General features: G+C 41.5%; 1 protein-coding gene across 7 annotated transcripts in view; it reads right to left on the reverse strand.

Annotated features, from left to right (window-relative positions):
- The window catches only part of WAC (WW domain containing adaptor with coiled-coil), a 676,706-nt gene extending 661,509 nt beyond the window's left edge, over positions 1-15,197 (reverse strand). For 3 of the 7 annotated variants that reach the window (XM_078663395.1, XM_078663393.1, XM_078663391.1), the window contains exons 1-3: positions 14,957-15,185; positions 14,732-14,765; positions 12,662-12,857 (exon numbers count right to left, since the gene is read on the reverse strand). In XM_078663395.1, the coding sequence (XP_078519521.1) occupies positions 12,662-12,857; positions 14,732-14,765; positions 14,957-14,997 (271 nt within the window). In that variant the 5' untranslated portion in view covers positions 14,998-15,185. Of the gene's footprint in view, positions 1-12,661; positions 12,858-14,731; positions 14,766-14,956 lie in introns of all 7 variants that reach the window. The other 4 variants (XM_078663394.1, XM_078663392.1, XM_078663390.1 and 1 more) reach the window with 2 other exon arrangements.
- Positions 15,198-18,823: the final 3,626 nt, after the last annotated feature.

Here is an 18,823-nt window from a genome sequence, read left to right on the forward strand (position 1 = left end):
ATCAACGGGCACCCTTCTACTGTTGTAATATTATGATTAGCTTTGGGGGCCGACGTATGGGCTAGATCAGTCAACACACCAGGTATCCCTTCTCCGGCATGATCAACCCCTTCTATAATATTTCTTGCTGATAATGAAGTATTAAGACTACCTATTTCCTCCGTCAGCTTAGTTTGCATACCTCCAAGTCTTTTAACTTCCGCCTGGAGTTTATCTATTTTAGAGATCAGAGGTTTTACAATTTCAATAAGTTTACCCTCTACAACCTCAAGCAGTTTAGCAAACATTTCATCCTCTCCTTTGTTTCTTGCAGTCCCGTCCCCTACTGCCTTTAGGGGAGCTCTCGCGGAACCTGGAGATAATGTTCTTTTCCTTTTCACTCTTGGTCTTTGACCACCCTGTTTCCGCTGATTCTTCACACAGGCACGCACAGGTCGAGGTGTGTGCTCTATTAGAGGTAAATCGTCCTCCACAGGACCAGTAACAGTGTCTGGTTCTGAATCAATAACGCTATCAAAGTCTACATTCAAAATAACAGGAGATACTAACGTGATCAGTGGCTGACTGTCAGACTCAATCATAGGTGAATCATTAGTTGAAACCCTTGTGTCCACCATCACAAAAGGACTATCCTCTGCTGACATAGGTAAGGTAGGGCTTAACCTGCGCAAATCTGGTGACTGGCTTAGCCCAAGTGATTCCCTCCTTTGTTCGTTTATTTTCTTTACAGTTTGCACAACATAGTTATCCATGGTATTAGCGGGCACAACAGCAGGTTTCTTTTTGGTTGCCATATATGTAACACGGTAAACAACTGAGCAACTATGTCTTACTTGTGGACGTGTCTCTGGTGAAACAGGGGGGCTGGCCCTGCCCCTGCCTCCTCGTGCCGATGAGGGCCGTAGAGGGCCCGCCCTTTGCCCGGGCTTAGCCCCGGGCGTCCCGCTCGCGTCCCGCGGAGCTGGCCCTGCGGCGCTTATGTGCGCCTCCCCTGGCGCCCTCGCGGTGTCACTGACGCGCGCCGCCGCGTAGGCTGCCGGGATTCGTAGTCCCGGAGCGGCGGCGCGAACAAACTGCAGGTAAGGTGACTCTCGGCGGTGGCGGCGTGGGCTGAGTTTCCTGGCAAGCTGCGGCGTCTCCACAGGTAAGTCTTGAGTGTCCCCGGGGCTCCGCCGGCCCTGCGGCGCTTATGTGCGCCTCCCCTGGCGCCCTCGCGGTGTCACTGACGCGCGCCGCCGCGTAGGCTGCCGGGATTCGTAGTCCCGGAGCGGCGGCGCGAACAAACTGCAGGTAAGGTGACTCTCGGCGGTGGCGGCGTGGGCTGAGTTTCCTGGCAAGCTGCGGCGTCTCCACAGGTAAGTCTTGAGTGTCCCCGGGGCTCCGCCGGCCCTGCGGCGCTTATGTGCGCCTCCCCTGGCGCCCTCACGGTGTCACTGACGCGCGCCGCCGCGTAGGCTGCCGGGATTCGTAGTCCCGGAGCGGCGGCGCGAACAAACTGCAGGTAAGGTGACTCTCGGCGGTGGCGGCGTGGGCTGAGTTTCCTGGCAAGCTGCGGCGTCTCCACAGGTAAGTCTTGAGTGTCCCCGGGGCTCCGCCGGCCCTGCGGCGCTTATGTGCGCCTCCCCTGGCGCCCTCGCGGTGTCACTGACGCGCGCCGCCGCGTAGGCTGCCGGGATTCGTAGTCCCGGAGCGGCGGCGCGAACAAACTGCAGGTAAGGTGACTCTCGGCGGTGGCGGCGTGGGCTGAGTTTCCTGGCAAGCTGCGGCGTCTCCACAGGTAAGTCTTGAGTGTCCCCTTTTGCGGAAGTTTTTCAGTTTGTTTCCCTTGTTGCTTCCTTTCAAGTCGAGTTGGGGGGCGGGGGAGCAGGGCACCAAGCGAGTGGGAGGGAACAAGGGACGAGCGCTGGGAGGAGGGCTGGGCAAGCATGCCAGTATTCACGAGCAGATGGTCCTGTTTATGACCTGCGGAGCGCGTGAAGTGGATGCTGGTAAATGGACTCAGCGTCCAGTCGCTTTGATGTTCTTGGCTTGTCTTGCTTGGTGGGGGAGCGGATTTCTGTGCACGCGCATTTCTCATGAACTGCATGGAATCCGGGCTTGTTCAAGAGAGTTTCCCCTGTAATAGGTTCGGAGCTATAAAAATAGCTCGACCTAATAACTAACATGTTCACAGTGCAATCTGTCACAGACTGGGACCTTGTAGCGCTACTCTCCACTACACCAACCAGGATTCTATTCTATGGCTCTCTGGTGCAGTGCATTAACTAATAGAGGTTTCATAATGTACAGTAGTACATTTCACACTGATTAGCAACTTGCATTTAGTTTTCATGTAAGCTGTGTGTTCATTTGTATGTAGTTACTCAAAGGTAAAAGACTGAAACAATATACAGAATATTTAGATTTTTTAGCCACGCCATTGAGCACGCCCACTTGTGACCTCCATTGAGCGCAGCATCATAGCTCCTATATTTTTTTTTAATGCACTTCGACCACTGCCTGCATGCAGTCTTGCACCTGAAACACATTTTTTTCTGCACCGCCTATAGGGTTCTCCATAAAAAGTGGATTATACCGGTGCGTTACATTTTAGAAGTTAGGAAAGTCAAGTTAACCATAAGAATCCTTAAGTCTGACACAAAGGAAAAGGAGTCGATATCGTGGCCATATTCCAGCATGCTAACTGGCTTATTCCAAAACGACTCCTGGAGAACTCTTCTAAATCCTAACAGCAGTGTCGGTTGGAAATCTAACAATTTAATAGAAATTCTTTAGATTTATATATTGTCAGCTCACACAATTACAAACAGCAATAGCTACATATAACAGAATTAATTTATCTATCTTGTTTTTGTGTATGTGAAAACTGGTTTTCTCTTTCAAACACTAGGATGTATTTACAACAAAGGTTTTATTGCCTAAAAATTCTCATTTATCATTGTATTAGATTCGAACAGTCGTTTTTTTATATTTGAAATTTTAACTTGCTATGACACTGTGCCCAATTTTTTTTCAAAGTTTGCTATATTTGTACCGGGCACAGAACCAATTAAACATTTCATAATACTTTTATAATCTGTGAGCTGTGGACTAAGCTTTTCGTAAGTTACTAATCAAATGCAGAGTTTTATCTTATATGTTTTATAAATTTGAAATCCGAAATAAACTCTTTGATTTTTGCTGACAAATTTTAACACTGGGGATTTATGTTAGACGTCGTATGGTCACAAAATTACAGAGGGTTTGATTTCATTTCTCTGGTATAACTTTGGGTTTAACACAAGGGAAATGAGGACATTTATTTATTAAACCTGGTTAACAACCCTCCTATTTCATCCTCCACTATTTTATTTATCCACCTGAAAAATTAGGTTTGTAGCCATCAGTAAGTGAGATTTCTATGGTACAATATTAGGGTTATTTTCAGGGCCATTTAAACCATGGCATCAAAACTTTGCAAATGTGGCTGAGTTAAAATTAAGGACAGACCGGTATATGCAGAATCTAATGGCACCAACTTCAAATGTTGCAACAGTCTTATGGATGGTTTTGGTATTGCATGGAGGATATTTCCATGCTCTAAATGCACTGCAGGAGAGAAGACACTAATGTTTAGAGATATAATTCCAAGAAACTAAGATAGAGCCCTGACACTCTAGAACGGTTTGATCAATAATTGGCCCAAGTTAAGTGTCAGATTTTCCCTGCCCCACTCTTAAACAGCAACACTACTGGTTAACATGATTTTAGTGTTAACCAGCGTAATGCAATTTACAAAGAAACTTTAATCAGGTAAAACAATAAAACCGAGCTCTAAAGAAAGCGTAATCTCTCAAGCCCACTAACCACAGGCAACAAAACGGATACCTAAAAAAAAAAAAACAATTGAGGAAACATGGAATCAATAACCAACATCTGTGATATCTACAGAAAAGGAGATTCACTGGCCTACTGACAAGGTTACATGGTAAGTTACAGCACTCCAACTACAACTTCCATGTAAACCATATATAATCTAGTATAGATTTGACAGGTACCATTGTTATAGGATGAGTCACAAGTCATTGGTGTGGAAAAGCAATCAAACATTCTAGATGGGGAGGAAGCAACATTTTTGGAATGTAACTGTTGCTGCCACTAACCACAATGCCCGCATATTTCTATCTGGGTGCCCTAATAGAAATGGTTGTGTACCTATATGTCGGTCTTCGCCAACAATACCGATATAGGATGAAGATTTAGTCCAAAGATCAGCAAATTATTTTGGCTTAATTCATAAACAAACAACCAGGATATGAGGTGTTTTCATGACGGATATGCCTAAATTCTGAAATGACCCAATGTCGCAGATAAGAATTCCATAAAAATATACGGCACACTCATCTACCAACCTAGGTGGCATGATTCATCATTGGGTTTGCCACACCAATCCAAAACTCTTATTGGGACGGTTAGGCTACCCATTTACAGAGTACTTTTGTGCCTCCTATTATAAGTGGTAGGGATCCAACTAGAGGATACAAATTAATGTAGATATTCCTAAAAACTCTATAATATTGGATTTAAAAGAGAGAGGATTCACATGGATGTTAAAAATAACTACTGGTCCCGCATTCCCATGGTCCATGTGTTTCAGCTGTGTTACAGGCCCTGACTGGGTGACTTCAGGACCTGGATCCCATTTTTATGGAATCCATATAGGAGACATCAGAGCATTACCAAAATTAGGTATATCTGCGAGAAAAAACCCTTCCGGGCCTCAGAAAATCTACTCGCCAGCTCGCAATTGCGTGTAAAATTGTATCATGTTGAGCTATTTTAGCACCTTCTAGTCCCATCTGGCAAATGAATTTAGACTGGAAACGAGCAGGTGTGCTGTTCCTTCAGAAAGTGAATGAGGAATAAAGATGTACTTAAATGTTTTTATCTCAACACATTTGCTGGTGTTGAAGTTAAGAGGTCAAATGTCAGTTTGTCTTTCTACTAACTGCTAATTGGAAAATTTAGTTTATTTTTTGCTCTTTTACTAGAGATAGGGGTTTTTGTCAAGCATATTTTTTTGTAATTAAGAAGCGTGATGCAAAAAAGTGAAATAGGAGCAAAAGAAATCAGAAATCTTGGTGATATGAAAATGACATTTGCAATATTGTTTGTACACTATATAGTTTTAGCAGTAAAACAGCATGTCTGTGGGAAAGTTGGTGACCATTTCAACATAAAATCTGCTGCTTACAAATGACAGTGTGCTACCACTTCAACCTTTAATTATGTATTTATTAAAAGGGACAGTTTTTGAATATGATTAGAGAGACATTCCAGCCCCTGCCCTGATGACAATACTGTTAATTAACTAAGAGGCCAGTCGGGGGTCATGTGTATCCTGTGGCTAGATTTGTATTATAAATGGAATAAAGTTTAGTCTATTAAATCAAACAAGAGTTTTTTTGTACAGCAGACACGCTGAACTCGCGCATTTGAAGATGCTTGTGTGTTAATGCAGAAAATGGCGGCTCAATTAATTAAAATAGTTGCCCACGTTCACAACATTTGAAACCAGTTTATGGGTCAAGAGCATTAAAAATAGATCAAGTAGATTTTTTAAGTCACCACACCTGTAGGTCTAGTAACATTTTTATGACTGTAAGGCCTACCCTCACAACCAGATTGCCTGTTTGAGCAGGACGTATATGGTTTGGGAGGAACCAATCACGTACAGCTCTCGTTTCCCCCTCCCATTCGTGATAAGCACTATTCTAAAGCCATCCACCCCACTCAATTGCTCTATGTACTGCCCTTATTACTTTTGGCCAGCTTTTTTTTTAAAGTCAAAATGGTACTAAGTTAAAATAAAAAATTATTTAAATCACGAAGACTTCATCTAATCAACTATAACTGCTGCTACAGAAACACATAACTCGCATCAACAAGCTCTGCTCTTGCTACATGTCCCAGAAGGATTATAACTCTGCTTGATCTATCATATATTCTGTACAAGCATTCCTCAAACAATTAAGCATATTTTATTTGATCTTGTGGCAGAGATACATGTGACATTTTTAAAAGGAACGTGTAGGGTAGGTTCTCCAGTGAGTCGCTCATGAGCTACTTGTAGATCTCCAGCTTCTGTAAGTAGCTCTCCTGTGTGCAGCCTAACCTACTCAATTTGACGCTTTCGCTTGGTTTAATTAATATATGTATGCCAAATCTGAAAAGCATGTTTTCAAGATGAAAATCTGCATTTTCAGAACTTCTTTCAGAAGCGGATTATAGAAAAATTGTTTTATTTGCTAAATATATTTAAAGCTGATATTTGAGTGATAAATCAAAGAGCAGCAGGGAATTATATTGCTCATGTTATTACCGTCGTACGGAGGGCATTGCAGTTTTGACTTATTACCCACAGAGTTAATCCATATTGATCAGACGCTCCAGGATTTCGCGGTTTGCCGCGAAATCAGCATTTTTGTAAAAATCCCTTGATTTTTACAAAAGTGCCCGCAAAAAAGAAATTATGAAATACCTCTAATCTGAGCGGCCATAGTTCTTGTCCTGGTGCAGATCATTATCATTGGTACATACCAGACCTCGTTTGGGGCGTTGCAGCACCAGCTCTGTCCTGTGATGTAGGTACCTGCCCAGTCATAGTTACATGAAGAAAGTGCTGCTCCAATTCGCGCATCAAGTGTAACAAGGTCTAGAGGAATACCGATTGGGACCGCAGTTTTAGCAGTATTGGAGTTTGATTAATTGTACTGTCTTCTCCTTAGTAATGGTTGGATATGATGTAAGTCTGGTAGAGATTTAATTGAGGCATTGACAGATGATTTGTAAAGGGACTTTATACGGACTTCTCATTATTTTCTTCATATGTACAGGTCGCTGGGCTGTAGATAAGATCTAGAGCCCTCTCCAAACAGGGCCCACAATGCCCTTTCATTGTGTGTTGAGATTGCGTGCGTTAGTTTAGCACATTCATTTGCATGTTAATCCTGTTTTATTTCTGTAATTCTCCTCTAGAGCATGATCTTGGAGTTTTTAATTGCTTCATCACATTTCATTGAAGGGATGTTTTAAGATGGGACGTAGAGTCATTTGGTGAATCCACTCTGCATTACCTATTTCCTGATTTTGTGATCAAGATAGTCAGAATGCTCGCTAGGATGTTTTGCTAAGTTTGGATCCAGTTGTTGCTAAACATGAAATAGCACTGTGCACGTTCATGGTGGGACTTAGTGGACAGAGCTCATTGCTTACATTTGAGGCTTTGTTCTTTAATGTGGAGTTCCATTTGAGCTTTTTTAAATTTTCAACTGTCATACAATTATTATTTGAAATTTTCCTTCATTCTAGTTGGTCTAGTTTTATATTTGAAGACAGTACATGCCTGCATGTTTTTACTTTTTACTGTCACAGCATGCCTGTTTCTGGATCTGTAGGGTGTCCACGTGTTTGAGCTCTTCAGAGGTATAGTTTTGTCCAGACACAAGGGAGCATCCAGTATAAGTCAAGATAATACCGTCAGAACCTATACTAAAGCAAATGGAGGATTGCATTTTCAAGGGATAACAGCCTTCGCCTATGGGCTGCTTCCTCTGTTCCATATCCCAGGTTGCCTATTTCAAAGCGGAATACTCTGCTAAAACAGTTTCCATTGATGTAAGGCTGAGAATGAATGATTAGGAGTAAAATAAAGAGCTGCAAAAATGCCGCTAAATTTCCATATTTGTGCTGCTAAATTTCCATATTTGTGCCGCTAAATTTGCCAATCCATCCTGCTATATCCTGGGAGGTCTGATTGATAAAACTGTGTTCACATTACTGCTAGCAGCCCCGCCTTATGCAATGAGGTTATCTCTACTGACAATTTTGCATAGGGTGGCCCCTAGTGTAATTGTGACTGATATGGTCACTATTAGAAGACTAATAATATTAGTAGCTCTGGATTAAAGGTTGGAGACCCCTGGTGCAGGGCTACTTTGGATTCAATGCAAATACTTCGAAAGTAACCCTGATGCCGTTATGTATGTTTTAATTTTTATACATCTGACTCCATGTATAAATTGGAAAGTAATAGGGTTTTGTGGAAGAGGTTTTAAAACAATTAAACACATTAATGATTTGAATTAGCAGTTCCTACAGGTTCAGTGGTGTCATGAGAAATATTAAAACACGTTTGCTGCTTTCATGTTCATTTTAAATGTAAATACAACTAAAACTGTAGAGGAAAATGCCTAGTTTGCCAGATGTTTTCAAAATTGAGGTCCATGTAAAATACCGGCCAAAAATTATATTAAGTGACAAAAATACTGCCAAAGTTGCAGTCAATAAAGAACCCGAGATAGCTAGAAAAGGAGGACTTGGCAATCAAAATGCAGCAGGAGAAAGACTAATTGAGTTCTACCTACAAAACTTGCTTTGCTTTTTTAATACGTGGGCCGAACAACCCAAAATTAAGATTGTACATGTGGCCCTCACCAGATGAGCAACACCAAATCAAATCGACAACATACTCTGCAGCAGAAGGTGGGAAAGCTCAGTGAGGTCAGCAAAAACATATCCAGAAGCAGATTGTGGCACAGACAATGAACTGTGTAATATTAAAGCAGAAGATTAAACTAATTGGAAACGAAGAAGACCCAAATACCACGGAGATACGACTTAAATAATAAACACAAAGTTTATTCAATCACGGTGGAGCTTAGTTATAATACCATGACATAATACACCTACTGCGATGAGGGCTTTACATGTGTGCACTAGTCACAACATAAAGTACTCAAATGTTTGTGGTATTGGAGCACAACTCTCAGTGGTCCACCGCTATAGGCCACTATTTCATGAAATAAAGTAATAATTAAAGATAAAGGAGCGTCTTCTCAGTATACACAATATATCAAGGCTTAAATTACATAGGTCCAAAGAACATTCCACAGGCCATGTTCTAAGTGTGAAGTAAACTTGTTTCACTTTTATTCCAATGTACTCATCATATTTTCGTGTACACTAAACAATAATCTTGACAACCAATTCCGATATATTCAAAAAACAAATTTTCATGATCAATATACAATGAGCTTGACAGCCAAGGCGTTTTGTCCCTTTGTTGGTCGTCATCAGGGCTAAATTCAGATTCTGAGCTCTTTGAATCTTTGAACGCTGTGATATCCCTTTCTCTAGCTGTTCTTAGCTCATCAAAAATGTCAAATTTCTAGTTCATCGATTTAATCAGTTTATAGTTTTGTTCACTTGGTATCTCTTCATCATTATGTTTAGAGTTCAGCGTGGCCTTTGCAATGGATTTCGCGACACTGTGGTGCAGTTCGCCAGCGATTAAGAGGTTGTGGGCTGCCAATTGTTTGGAAGAAGGATGACAGTCCTGCAATATCTTAGTTGCAAATTGACAATTTAAAAAGTAAATACGGACATCGAAGACAGAGTAAATGAGGATCAGGAAGGAATATTTTAAAGACTGTTTTTTTATATGAATAAATCTAAAAGTAGAAGTTTTCAAGAAGATTAACAAGTGTCGCGAAATTCATTGCAAAGGCCATGCGGAACTCTAAACATAATGATGAAGAGATACTAAGTGAAAAAAACTATAAACGGATTAAATCAATAAACTAGAATTTTGACACTTTTGATGAGCTAAGAACAGCTAGAGAACGGGTTATTACAGCGTTAAAAGATTCAAAGAGCTCAGAATCTGAATTTAGACCGGATGACGTCCAGGAAAGGGACGAAACGCGCTGGCTGTCAAGATCATTGTATAGTGAACAAGAAAATTTGTCTTTTGAATATATTCAGGGATGTGGAATTCCTATAGCCCGACGCCCAGGCCATATTGTTTGGGGTCTAGGGCAACACGTTTTAATGTGTATTTTGTCCTTGGGACAAGTAGGCCCAACCCCCTGCAGCACAAACCCTTTGGCTGCCAGTTTGCAGTGCCACATTAAGGGTCAGGAAAGGGCACTGCCTGCAGTTAATATTTGTGTGCATATGTTAATGCTGTTCAAACTTGTATTTATAGTTCATTAATTTAAAGCCTTTATTATTCGGGTGAGTGCTCTAAGTAAATGTAAATTCTGACTGCACTAGTGATAGGGGTTCCAGTATAAAAATGTGTACACACGGTTTCAATGTTTAGCAGTATGAAGCTCTGCATAATGCTCCCAGAATGCTTTCTGATTAGATGCAAATATTTGCAAAGCTTGAAATCAAGAATAAGGATTCTTTGCTTTCAATATAAAATGTTCCTAAAAAATGACAGTAGGGGAAAAAAACATTTAGCTAAACTACTGTAAAATTTCAGGTACCATTTCATTGCAGCATCATTTAGTAAAATGTGTTGATGCATGCTAGTATTTCCCAAAAATATTCATATTGGAAAATCAGTGTAACCAGTTTCAATAAGATCATGGGAAACATAAAAATAAACAAGCTTTGGCAAAGCCAGTAGGTCTGAAATTGTTGGTCAGCTTTTTAGTGTGACTTGTTTTCGCATAGTTTTTGTAAACCCTTATTGATGTGAGAGCTGCCCTGCCCTCACCATTATAACAAACATTGGCAAAAGCAAAAATAGTTTTTGGTCTCAATAAAGCACACACTGTGACATTAGTTATTGGCACTGAACAAAACTACTTTTATGTGCCGTTATGCTCCTTGTGAAAGAGCAGAATGCTGTCACTCACAGTGAAGCCAGCTGTTACCGAGAGAGAGAGAGAGAATTTTAATAAACACAAAAGGTCATGGTTAACGCCAGACCAAATAAGGGGCCCAATAATTAAAGAAAGTCTCAAAAGTGCACCCTTGGCATATGTCCTTGCATTAAGCACAGCTATATGGCTTTCGTGAATTCACAAGAATTGACAGAAGTAGGGCAAGAAATGGTACTCCTAGAAAATGTTTGTGAACTGCATTTTAGCATGAGCAAATATGCATGTGTAGATTTGCTCATGCGAAAACCTAAGTGTTTGCAAGTTCATTTTCCCTCCAACCACTTTTTCCCCAACTCTGAAAGAAGGTTTACGTTTGCCATTATCAAGAGTAGATTTCCAACATTTCTCAGTATGGGAAAAGATTAGAGAAGAGTTGTTGAAAACCCTTAAAACATGCAAGTTAGTAGATTTACTCCGACTCAAAAGGGCATTCCAACACTGGAACTATTGCTTACCACTACCTTCAGTCTCAGTATGTATATCTGCCGAAAAGGGACAACATAAAGGGATTGCTAATATTCAAACACTACTATGGTATGAGCCCTGTCATAATCAGAGAGGCTATATAAGAGCTCTTAAATAATGATATTGCTGTCCTAATTTGTCACAGCACTACATGGCACCAAAGGGACAAGTGGATTAGGTTACAGGGCAAGTAGATTTATGAAGCAACTTGCCCCAGGGACAAGTAGATATTTTAATAAATTCCACACCCCTGTATATTGTAATAGGTTGTCAATATTATTGTTCAGTGAACATGAAAATATGTTGAGTACATTGGAATAAAAGTGAAACAAGTTTACTTCACACTTAGAACATGGCCTGTGGAATGTTCTTTGGACCTATGTAATTTAAGCCTCGATATATTGTGTATACTGAGAAGACGCTCCTTTGATGGAATGATGGAAGGAAAATGGAAGAGAGGAAAACCAAGAACACGGTGGTTAGATACAAACAAGAATCTCCAAGACCTAAAGAAATCTTATCGACCGAAACAACTGGAGGAATTGTATCCATTCAATCACCAAGAGTCAGAAACGACTGAATAGATAAAGACAAGTGATTTTGTGAAGTAACCACTGCACACTTTATACTACTATATGCTTAAAACAGGACACCAACAACAAAACATCCAAAAAACAAACCTATCTTTTCTGGATAACTATACTATGGTTGGAAGTCTTAGAAAATGAATGTTGGCACATTTCCCGTTGATATGTTTCTGCAACCAATTTTTAGTAGAGAATACATGCTTCCAGGTAGCATGTAAATGCATTGCCAAAGTCCAACATGAGAAGTATGCAAATATTTGACAGTAGTGGTTACAAACATGCCACAGGTATTTTGAATTCATTTTATAGATGTCTGAGGCACAAGGAAGGAAACATTTAATGCCTACGTATACTGCTATCCCAAAATCATAAAATACATTTGGGACCTCGAGGTACCAGCTGGTCATGAACAAGCTTTTCACAAAAAAAACCTTAAGGCAAGAAGCTTCTACAACAAACAGAAAATCCAATTCCTATTAACCAGAGCAAAAAGTTGGCAGACTATAATCAGTAACTTATTTGTGTTTTTGATAAATAACAAAACTTCTCCAATGGTGATGGAATTTTTCCATACTCTACATTTCTATGAGAAATAGTGCCATCTTTCTGCGTGTGATGATAAAAGAACTAACAGTTAGATAAAACATCAAATTAACAACGGTATAATACATTAAACACAAAAATGAACAAAAACACCATTATGACAGGATTTGTTTTCATGAAGACAGGCAAGAATGAATCAAGAACAAAAACTAGCGATGTACTATATGTAAATGGAAAGTAAAAAAATGGAAAGTAGCAAATACTCTTTGACCTGTGCAATGTGATGTTGTTCTGTGTCCAATTAAATGCAATTATGAGAGGGGGGGGGGGGGGGGGGGAATACAAACTTACCACCGTCTCTCTCTCGCACCCTGTGAGTATGTGCACTTTTAGCCTTGCTGTGTCCCGTACTGTCACTGTACTTGTTTTCAGGACTATTGGACCGCCGCAACATTTTATTTGGAGGTGAAGGATCTGCAGGATCTCGCATCTTTTCATGGCGGTGATCCCCGGAACTAGGATGAGTTTTTGACGAGTATTTAAGAGTCTACAAAAAGAAAAAAATGTGACACTTACACAAAAAGAAAATTATTTCTTAGGAAGAGCAAAGGTGTCTATTTTTTACGTATTCTCTACTGCTGTTATTGTGGAGCATCGAGTAATACGCACAAACACTTCCCGTACAGAAACTGCATATTTTTAAATTAATGCTGTTGCCAAAATAACATACTAAACTTTGCTAGTAACTACAATAATCAAATGTTAAGAACTTTTTTTGTGGGGTTTTTTTTCAACTAACATTTAGATTGAATAGTGGCTCTGCAACAGTTTTCAGATTTCAAGTTTTATTTATTTTGGTACTCTACTGAGGACCACAAATTTTGTTCGATAAGATCAGGTACAAATACTATTAAATTTCATATTAATACAAAGCTAAAAAGGATTTTAAAAATTTATAAAAAAACAAACCAGTTCATTGGGTGGAGATTTACATACTATGATCAAGTCCTTTACAGTGGTGATACGACAGTTAATATATATAGGATACAGATATTTTGTCCTGGCTGCCACTACTTTTGGATTAGGGCATATGAAAAGAAGATGTTCCACATCCTGCTCCCCTCCGTGGCAAAGATTACATAAAGAAGAACCATTTGAGTGCCATCTTGATGTTATAGTTAGCACTGGTAAAATGCCGAGCCGTAACAGTTTTCAGATTTCCATTAACACTGGTCCACAGACTATCCTGTGTCCTACAAGCAGATATGGGTAAAAGCATTTGTAATTTTTTTTAGATCAGAACTAAAAAAAAAAATTTAAAAAAACTTTTGTAGAATTTGCTTATGTACTGGCGGCACAAATCAGTTACTGATTAATAATTTCAGGATTCCCTCATTCAGCGGCACCACAAGTCAAGTCAATGCTGTCTAAGAGGTGATGCTACCAACATAGAGGAAAATGTATATTCTAGGGGAAGGAAAGGACAAGCAGGGAAACACCACTGGTTCAATAGTAAACTATGGTGAAGTGACCGGAGAGCTAAAAATATAAGCTTGATAATCAACACCACAGCCAGGCAGACCTGCATGGTCCAAATGTAATGCTCATGTGGCGTTAACCTATAGTCATTTAACATGTTGACATGGTTTGTATGGCAGCTGAGGCAATGCAACTCACTATAATGCAGTAAAGTTAAGGTGTCAGCATTGTATTTGTGACAGGCCTATTAAAGAAGTCATTATTAAAACATACCTCACGTAACACAGGGGAATAACATACAATAAGTAGTGTCGAACAGTGTTTCAAATGGAAATATAGAAGTGCAGGTACTCTTTATTTTGAGTACCTGTTCGCTCCTAAAAAAAAGTGCTGGCACTCATCCACTGTAATGTATTGCAGCAGTGCTTAGAAGTGCAGATACTCCCCTTCATATCAAAGAAGTACAAGTACTCCGTACTAGGAAGTACCTGCCCATTTAAAGCACTGGTGTCTACTCATAAAAAATGGTAACGATGGTAGGAAATACAAACCTGCAAAAAAGTAAAGTGTTGTAAAGCAAAAACGTAACGTGTTTAATGGTCGATTTACTTCCGCACTTTACAATCGTATTTCACAGGTAATGATTTTTCCACTACCAGCACACTCAACGCTATTTGTAAAATAAATACGTCACTGTCAGTAGGGGGTTTATCTATTAATTGTAATGTGACTGCGAGGGGGCATGTTGATAGGTTCAAGCCTGGGCTCTTCCTAAGCGCTACTGCACTGTTACACCCGGGACCATGTATGCAGGAGGAAGGGACTGGTGGAGGCGGGGCGCTGCTAGAGCAGGGAACGACACCGCAGGCTCTGCAGCACCGGGGCCTGCGCTGCCCGGAAACCTCGAACTAAAGTACGGCGGCCCCAGCAGCGGATAGGTACCTGGTAAGGCTGCGACTCTCGCCGGTCGTGACAGCTGAAAAAGACCAATAAAAAGACAGCATTAGAGGGGGCCGCCAGTCCCCGGAGAAGGGGTCCGTGTTAAAGGGTGAGGAATGGGACGCTGCGCCCACGGCCCCTGGCCCCGAGGACTCTTCGCTGCTATACAACAAAAATGGCGGATTTGTCATTACAGAAAAACGGTTGTGCGCAGAAAGTGCGATTTACCCATCACTGAGTCTCGGCTGTTTCCTCGCATACATTACCATCAATGCCCTGCGTGTGTGTGGGGGCGCGCGGGGAGGGGAACCGGTTTCTGCGGCCAAGGGGTCGCAGCGTTAACGGGGGGAGTGGGGCGCGGGGGGGAGGGGGGTCTGTTACAGGCACGAGCGCTGACTGTCCATCCTCCAGCAGCGCGCACAGCCAACTACACAACACTAGCGAGCGTAGGGCAGGCAGGCTCGCGGGAGCGGCGACGCATGACTCACGTCGACGCGAACGCCCAAGAGGAGCGTCCCAAAACATTGGAGCGCACGCGCGCGAGGACGTGCTCTGCGGAAGAAGGGTGCGCGTTCAACTTTCGAGCTTAACTGCGCGTTCCAACGTGAACAGAGAAATGGAATGTTGAGAAGGAATTAAAAACTGAAGAAAGGCAGCCACTGGGAAGTACTATTCAGTAGATTGCAGGTTTAGAATAAATACAGTATACTGTAATACCGAACGTAATTTAGTCTGCCAGCAACCCGTTAATTATATCTTTCAGACACGTTGACGTACTAAATGAAATTCTATAGGTAAATGTTTAAAAGCTAGATGGCAGTTTAGTGCGTTAGTTACAATTTGAAATGATAATTTTACTAGATTTCTGATATTAAATTAAATTGAAAAGAATTGAATTTACTGATTGTATTATAACGGATGAGGTGGGTGACCGCATCCTATGCGCTCTGTGCTAGCTGGTGTCTATTGCTAGTCTTTTTTTCTTTGGTTGCTACATTCCGTGCGCAATTAATGGACAGCCATGTTGAAGTAGGGAACTTCCTATTTATTTCCACCAATAGGTGCTATGTTTCTATGATGGCGGTGTTGTTCGGGCACGCGCATTGTCGTGCGTCATTTCCGTGTGTTCTTGTGGCTGTTCCTATCGTCGGTCATCGCGTGGAGTAGCTGGGTGTTGGAGGTCTCATCTCTTTTTTGCGTTTCTTGGTATTGTTTGTTCTTCAGAGCGAGAGAGATATGTGTTAGAGGGGCGATGAACGGCGAGATTGAAGATTGCATTTACTCCCAATGTAGCATACAGTTTCAGAGATCTATGTCGTTGACGCTTCACGCGCGCCTTTAACGCTATTCTAATACTGCGACGCCATTAGTGGGTTGTCTCGAAGTATGGTTTCTCTTCGGGACGTTAGGCTTTCCTGACATTCTACCGGTGGCTATAGCATGGAATGCACATTCGACTTCTCCGTGACACATTGCAGGTGTTAAAATGTTGCTGCTTTGAATAATGCTCCTTACTGAACATATTTGAAGAAAGATATTTGGACTTTTAATTCACTATGATTGATGTGGGTGGGGAGAAGTTCTTTCTGATAAGAGAAGTATATTTGTTAAATAGATTTTTATTTTTAAATGCGAATTACATATATTTTTTAAGGTGGCTTAATTTATACCGATTTATCGTTTATTACGTTATTGGGGTAGTTATTTAGAGAGGTGGGTTTTTTTGTACCTTCTTTTGGTAGGATGATAGTATCTTTGTGCTTCGTTTGCGTTCAAACCCGGCGCAGACGTTGTCTAAACATTCTGACACAGAGCAAGGCTTTAACACCATACTTATGTGTAGGGAGGGGGTAGTGGAGACTGGAACGAGGATGTTAATCCCATTATGGTATGTGTAAGGGTTTAAATAGCCTACCGGCACACGTTAACGTAAACTTTGTGTTCTAATGCAGGGATCACTTTCATTGCTACAGTTTAGGAACTCGCTTTATCTGACGCGGTGGTGATACGGAGTATTTACGTTAACTGCTGGAAATGGCTCGCGCTCTGACTGTCCAGTAGGGAAATTGTGTGGGGTCCCCCCCCCCCCCCCCCGAGTTCCTTTGTGAGTATCACTCTAGGATGTGGGGAAAAATAAATCTCCGTTAATTTTTTGGGGGAGCGGGGGCAGTGTTACTCTTATTGTAAAAACAATTTCGACATGGAGTCCATGTTGCAGTAATATTATCTAAGCAGTTTTGATCGGTTGTTGGTGTTAACATAAATACGACAATTTAATTGTTTAAGCGGTACAGCATATGGTATAGCAGAATGATGGATGGCTAGGTAGTTTCAAATGTTTGTAGGGAATAACGTGGCAAAAGAGACATTTGTGCTAAGTGTAGAAGATTGAAAGCTGAGGGTAGTTTTCATTTGTCAGTCCTGTGAGCCGAAAAGATATTGGGACGCTATCCAAAACCGCTGGTAGAGTTTAGGGTCTGGAAAACAAAGCACATGAAAACCAGTTCCCACCCACCAGTCTGTGATCTAAAGATAATTAGTGGGGTAATCAAGTGTTAAATACAGCACATGGACAGAGAATGATTTTTAGTAAAGAGGTGATTTTGGTATTCTTCAACTTTTAATTTTTTTATTTTTAAAGCTTTCATTATCTGTTTTTTTTTTAGAAAAAAGCTGGGTTTAATACAGGAAAGCAAAGTCAAGATGTACTGTTTAGGTTGAGTCTAGCGTCTGAGTCATGTCTTTTCCTGTCAGATACCTTCTGACAGTGATGAGTTTTTGGATACAGAGGCAGTAGCCTCATTACTCCATATTCATTTAGAATTTTGTAGTCGCTGTTTGGGTTGTCTTATTGGTGTGTGACGCTTTGTCACAGTTGAGGTTGTATCACATGGTCAGCTCAGTGATGGGCCGCTGGTAGCGGTCAGTAGAGTTTGCAGATATGTCTGAGTCTAGCGCTGCTCTGCGAGGGTACTTGTAATTACAGTGTGGGTCTAACTCCTCCCACGCATTGGGTTGGCTTTTGTATGTCTTTTTGTAATCAAAGCCTGCAAATGGCTAAAGGTAGGTGCAGTCCCACCTCTTCTGAAAGGTTCACTCCCATGGCGTTTTGCAGCGGGCGTCAGCTGCACTGCCTCCTTGTCTCCCCTGCACCGCCTCCTTGTCTCCCCACCCGTATCTTCAACTATGGCAGTCCACCTTTCTTTTGTTTTGCAAACATACATTTAACTTCCCATTCCGTTTGTTCCACCTCCCTCCCCGGCCTCTCAACCACCATGCATTCACACCAAGCGCAGCCAGACAACAAGTGTCTCGTAATTACTTAAATGCCTTGTTATTGATTGCAAACATTGCCAGAATTAGGGGAGCTCGTGGGGACTGTACGTGATTGGGAGTTAAGTTTGTACAGGCGTCATAGATGGGAATCCAAGACCCAGCTACCTGCACCACTCTGCTGCTGCTTCGGGTTTGTTGCTGCTAAAGATTCCATGTGTCCTTTTCAGCCCCACACAGTTCCTGCATCAGCTGAGCCACGAAGTGAGGGGATGCAGAGCCTCGCAGCATCCCTCTCTACTCCATGCACCCAGGCCCCCTCCTGGAAACGGAGCCTCCCATGTCCTATTCTGCGTAAGCCCATAGGGATGATAAACTCCCATTACTGTGACCACCACTTTCATAGTCCTTCTCTCCCCACTGCTGATGTTTCGTACAGGGGTTACATCTCACCCGCAGCGGGCTCCTGCTAGCACTGCTTTGCCTACAACTACTCCAAACTCTGCACTTATGTATTTACTCTACCCCTCTGTCTTTCACAAATAAAACCGTTGTGAATGTTATTTAATCTCCTTGCCAACCCTCCTTCAAACTTTTGTTTTCTTGGGTTGCAAAATGCTTTACTCCTATATACGAAACGGCCTAACTTTATTTTCCTTTTCTATGCATGTCTGTAGTTTTTCCAAACAAACGTTATTACAAGTGTATTTAAAGGGTAAACGACATTGCCACTTAAAACGCCAATAGCTTTAACACAAGCAAATTCGAGTCCTATTGCATTTCTAATGCTTGTTTTAATTTGGGGTTTTGCTGATCTAGATG

Source organism: Lissotriton helveticus, chromosome 10 (genome assembly GCF_964261635.1).
Source record: "Lissotriton helveticus chromosome 10, aLisHel1.1, whole genome shotgun sequence".
Taxonomy (NCBI): domain Eukaryota; kingdom Metazoa; phylum Chordata; class Amphibia; order Caudata; family Salamandridae; genus Lissotriton; species Lissotriton helveticus.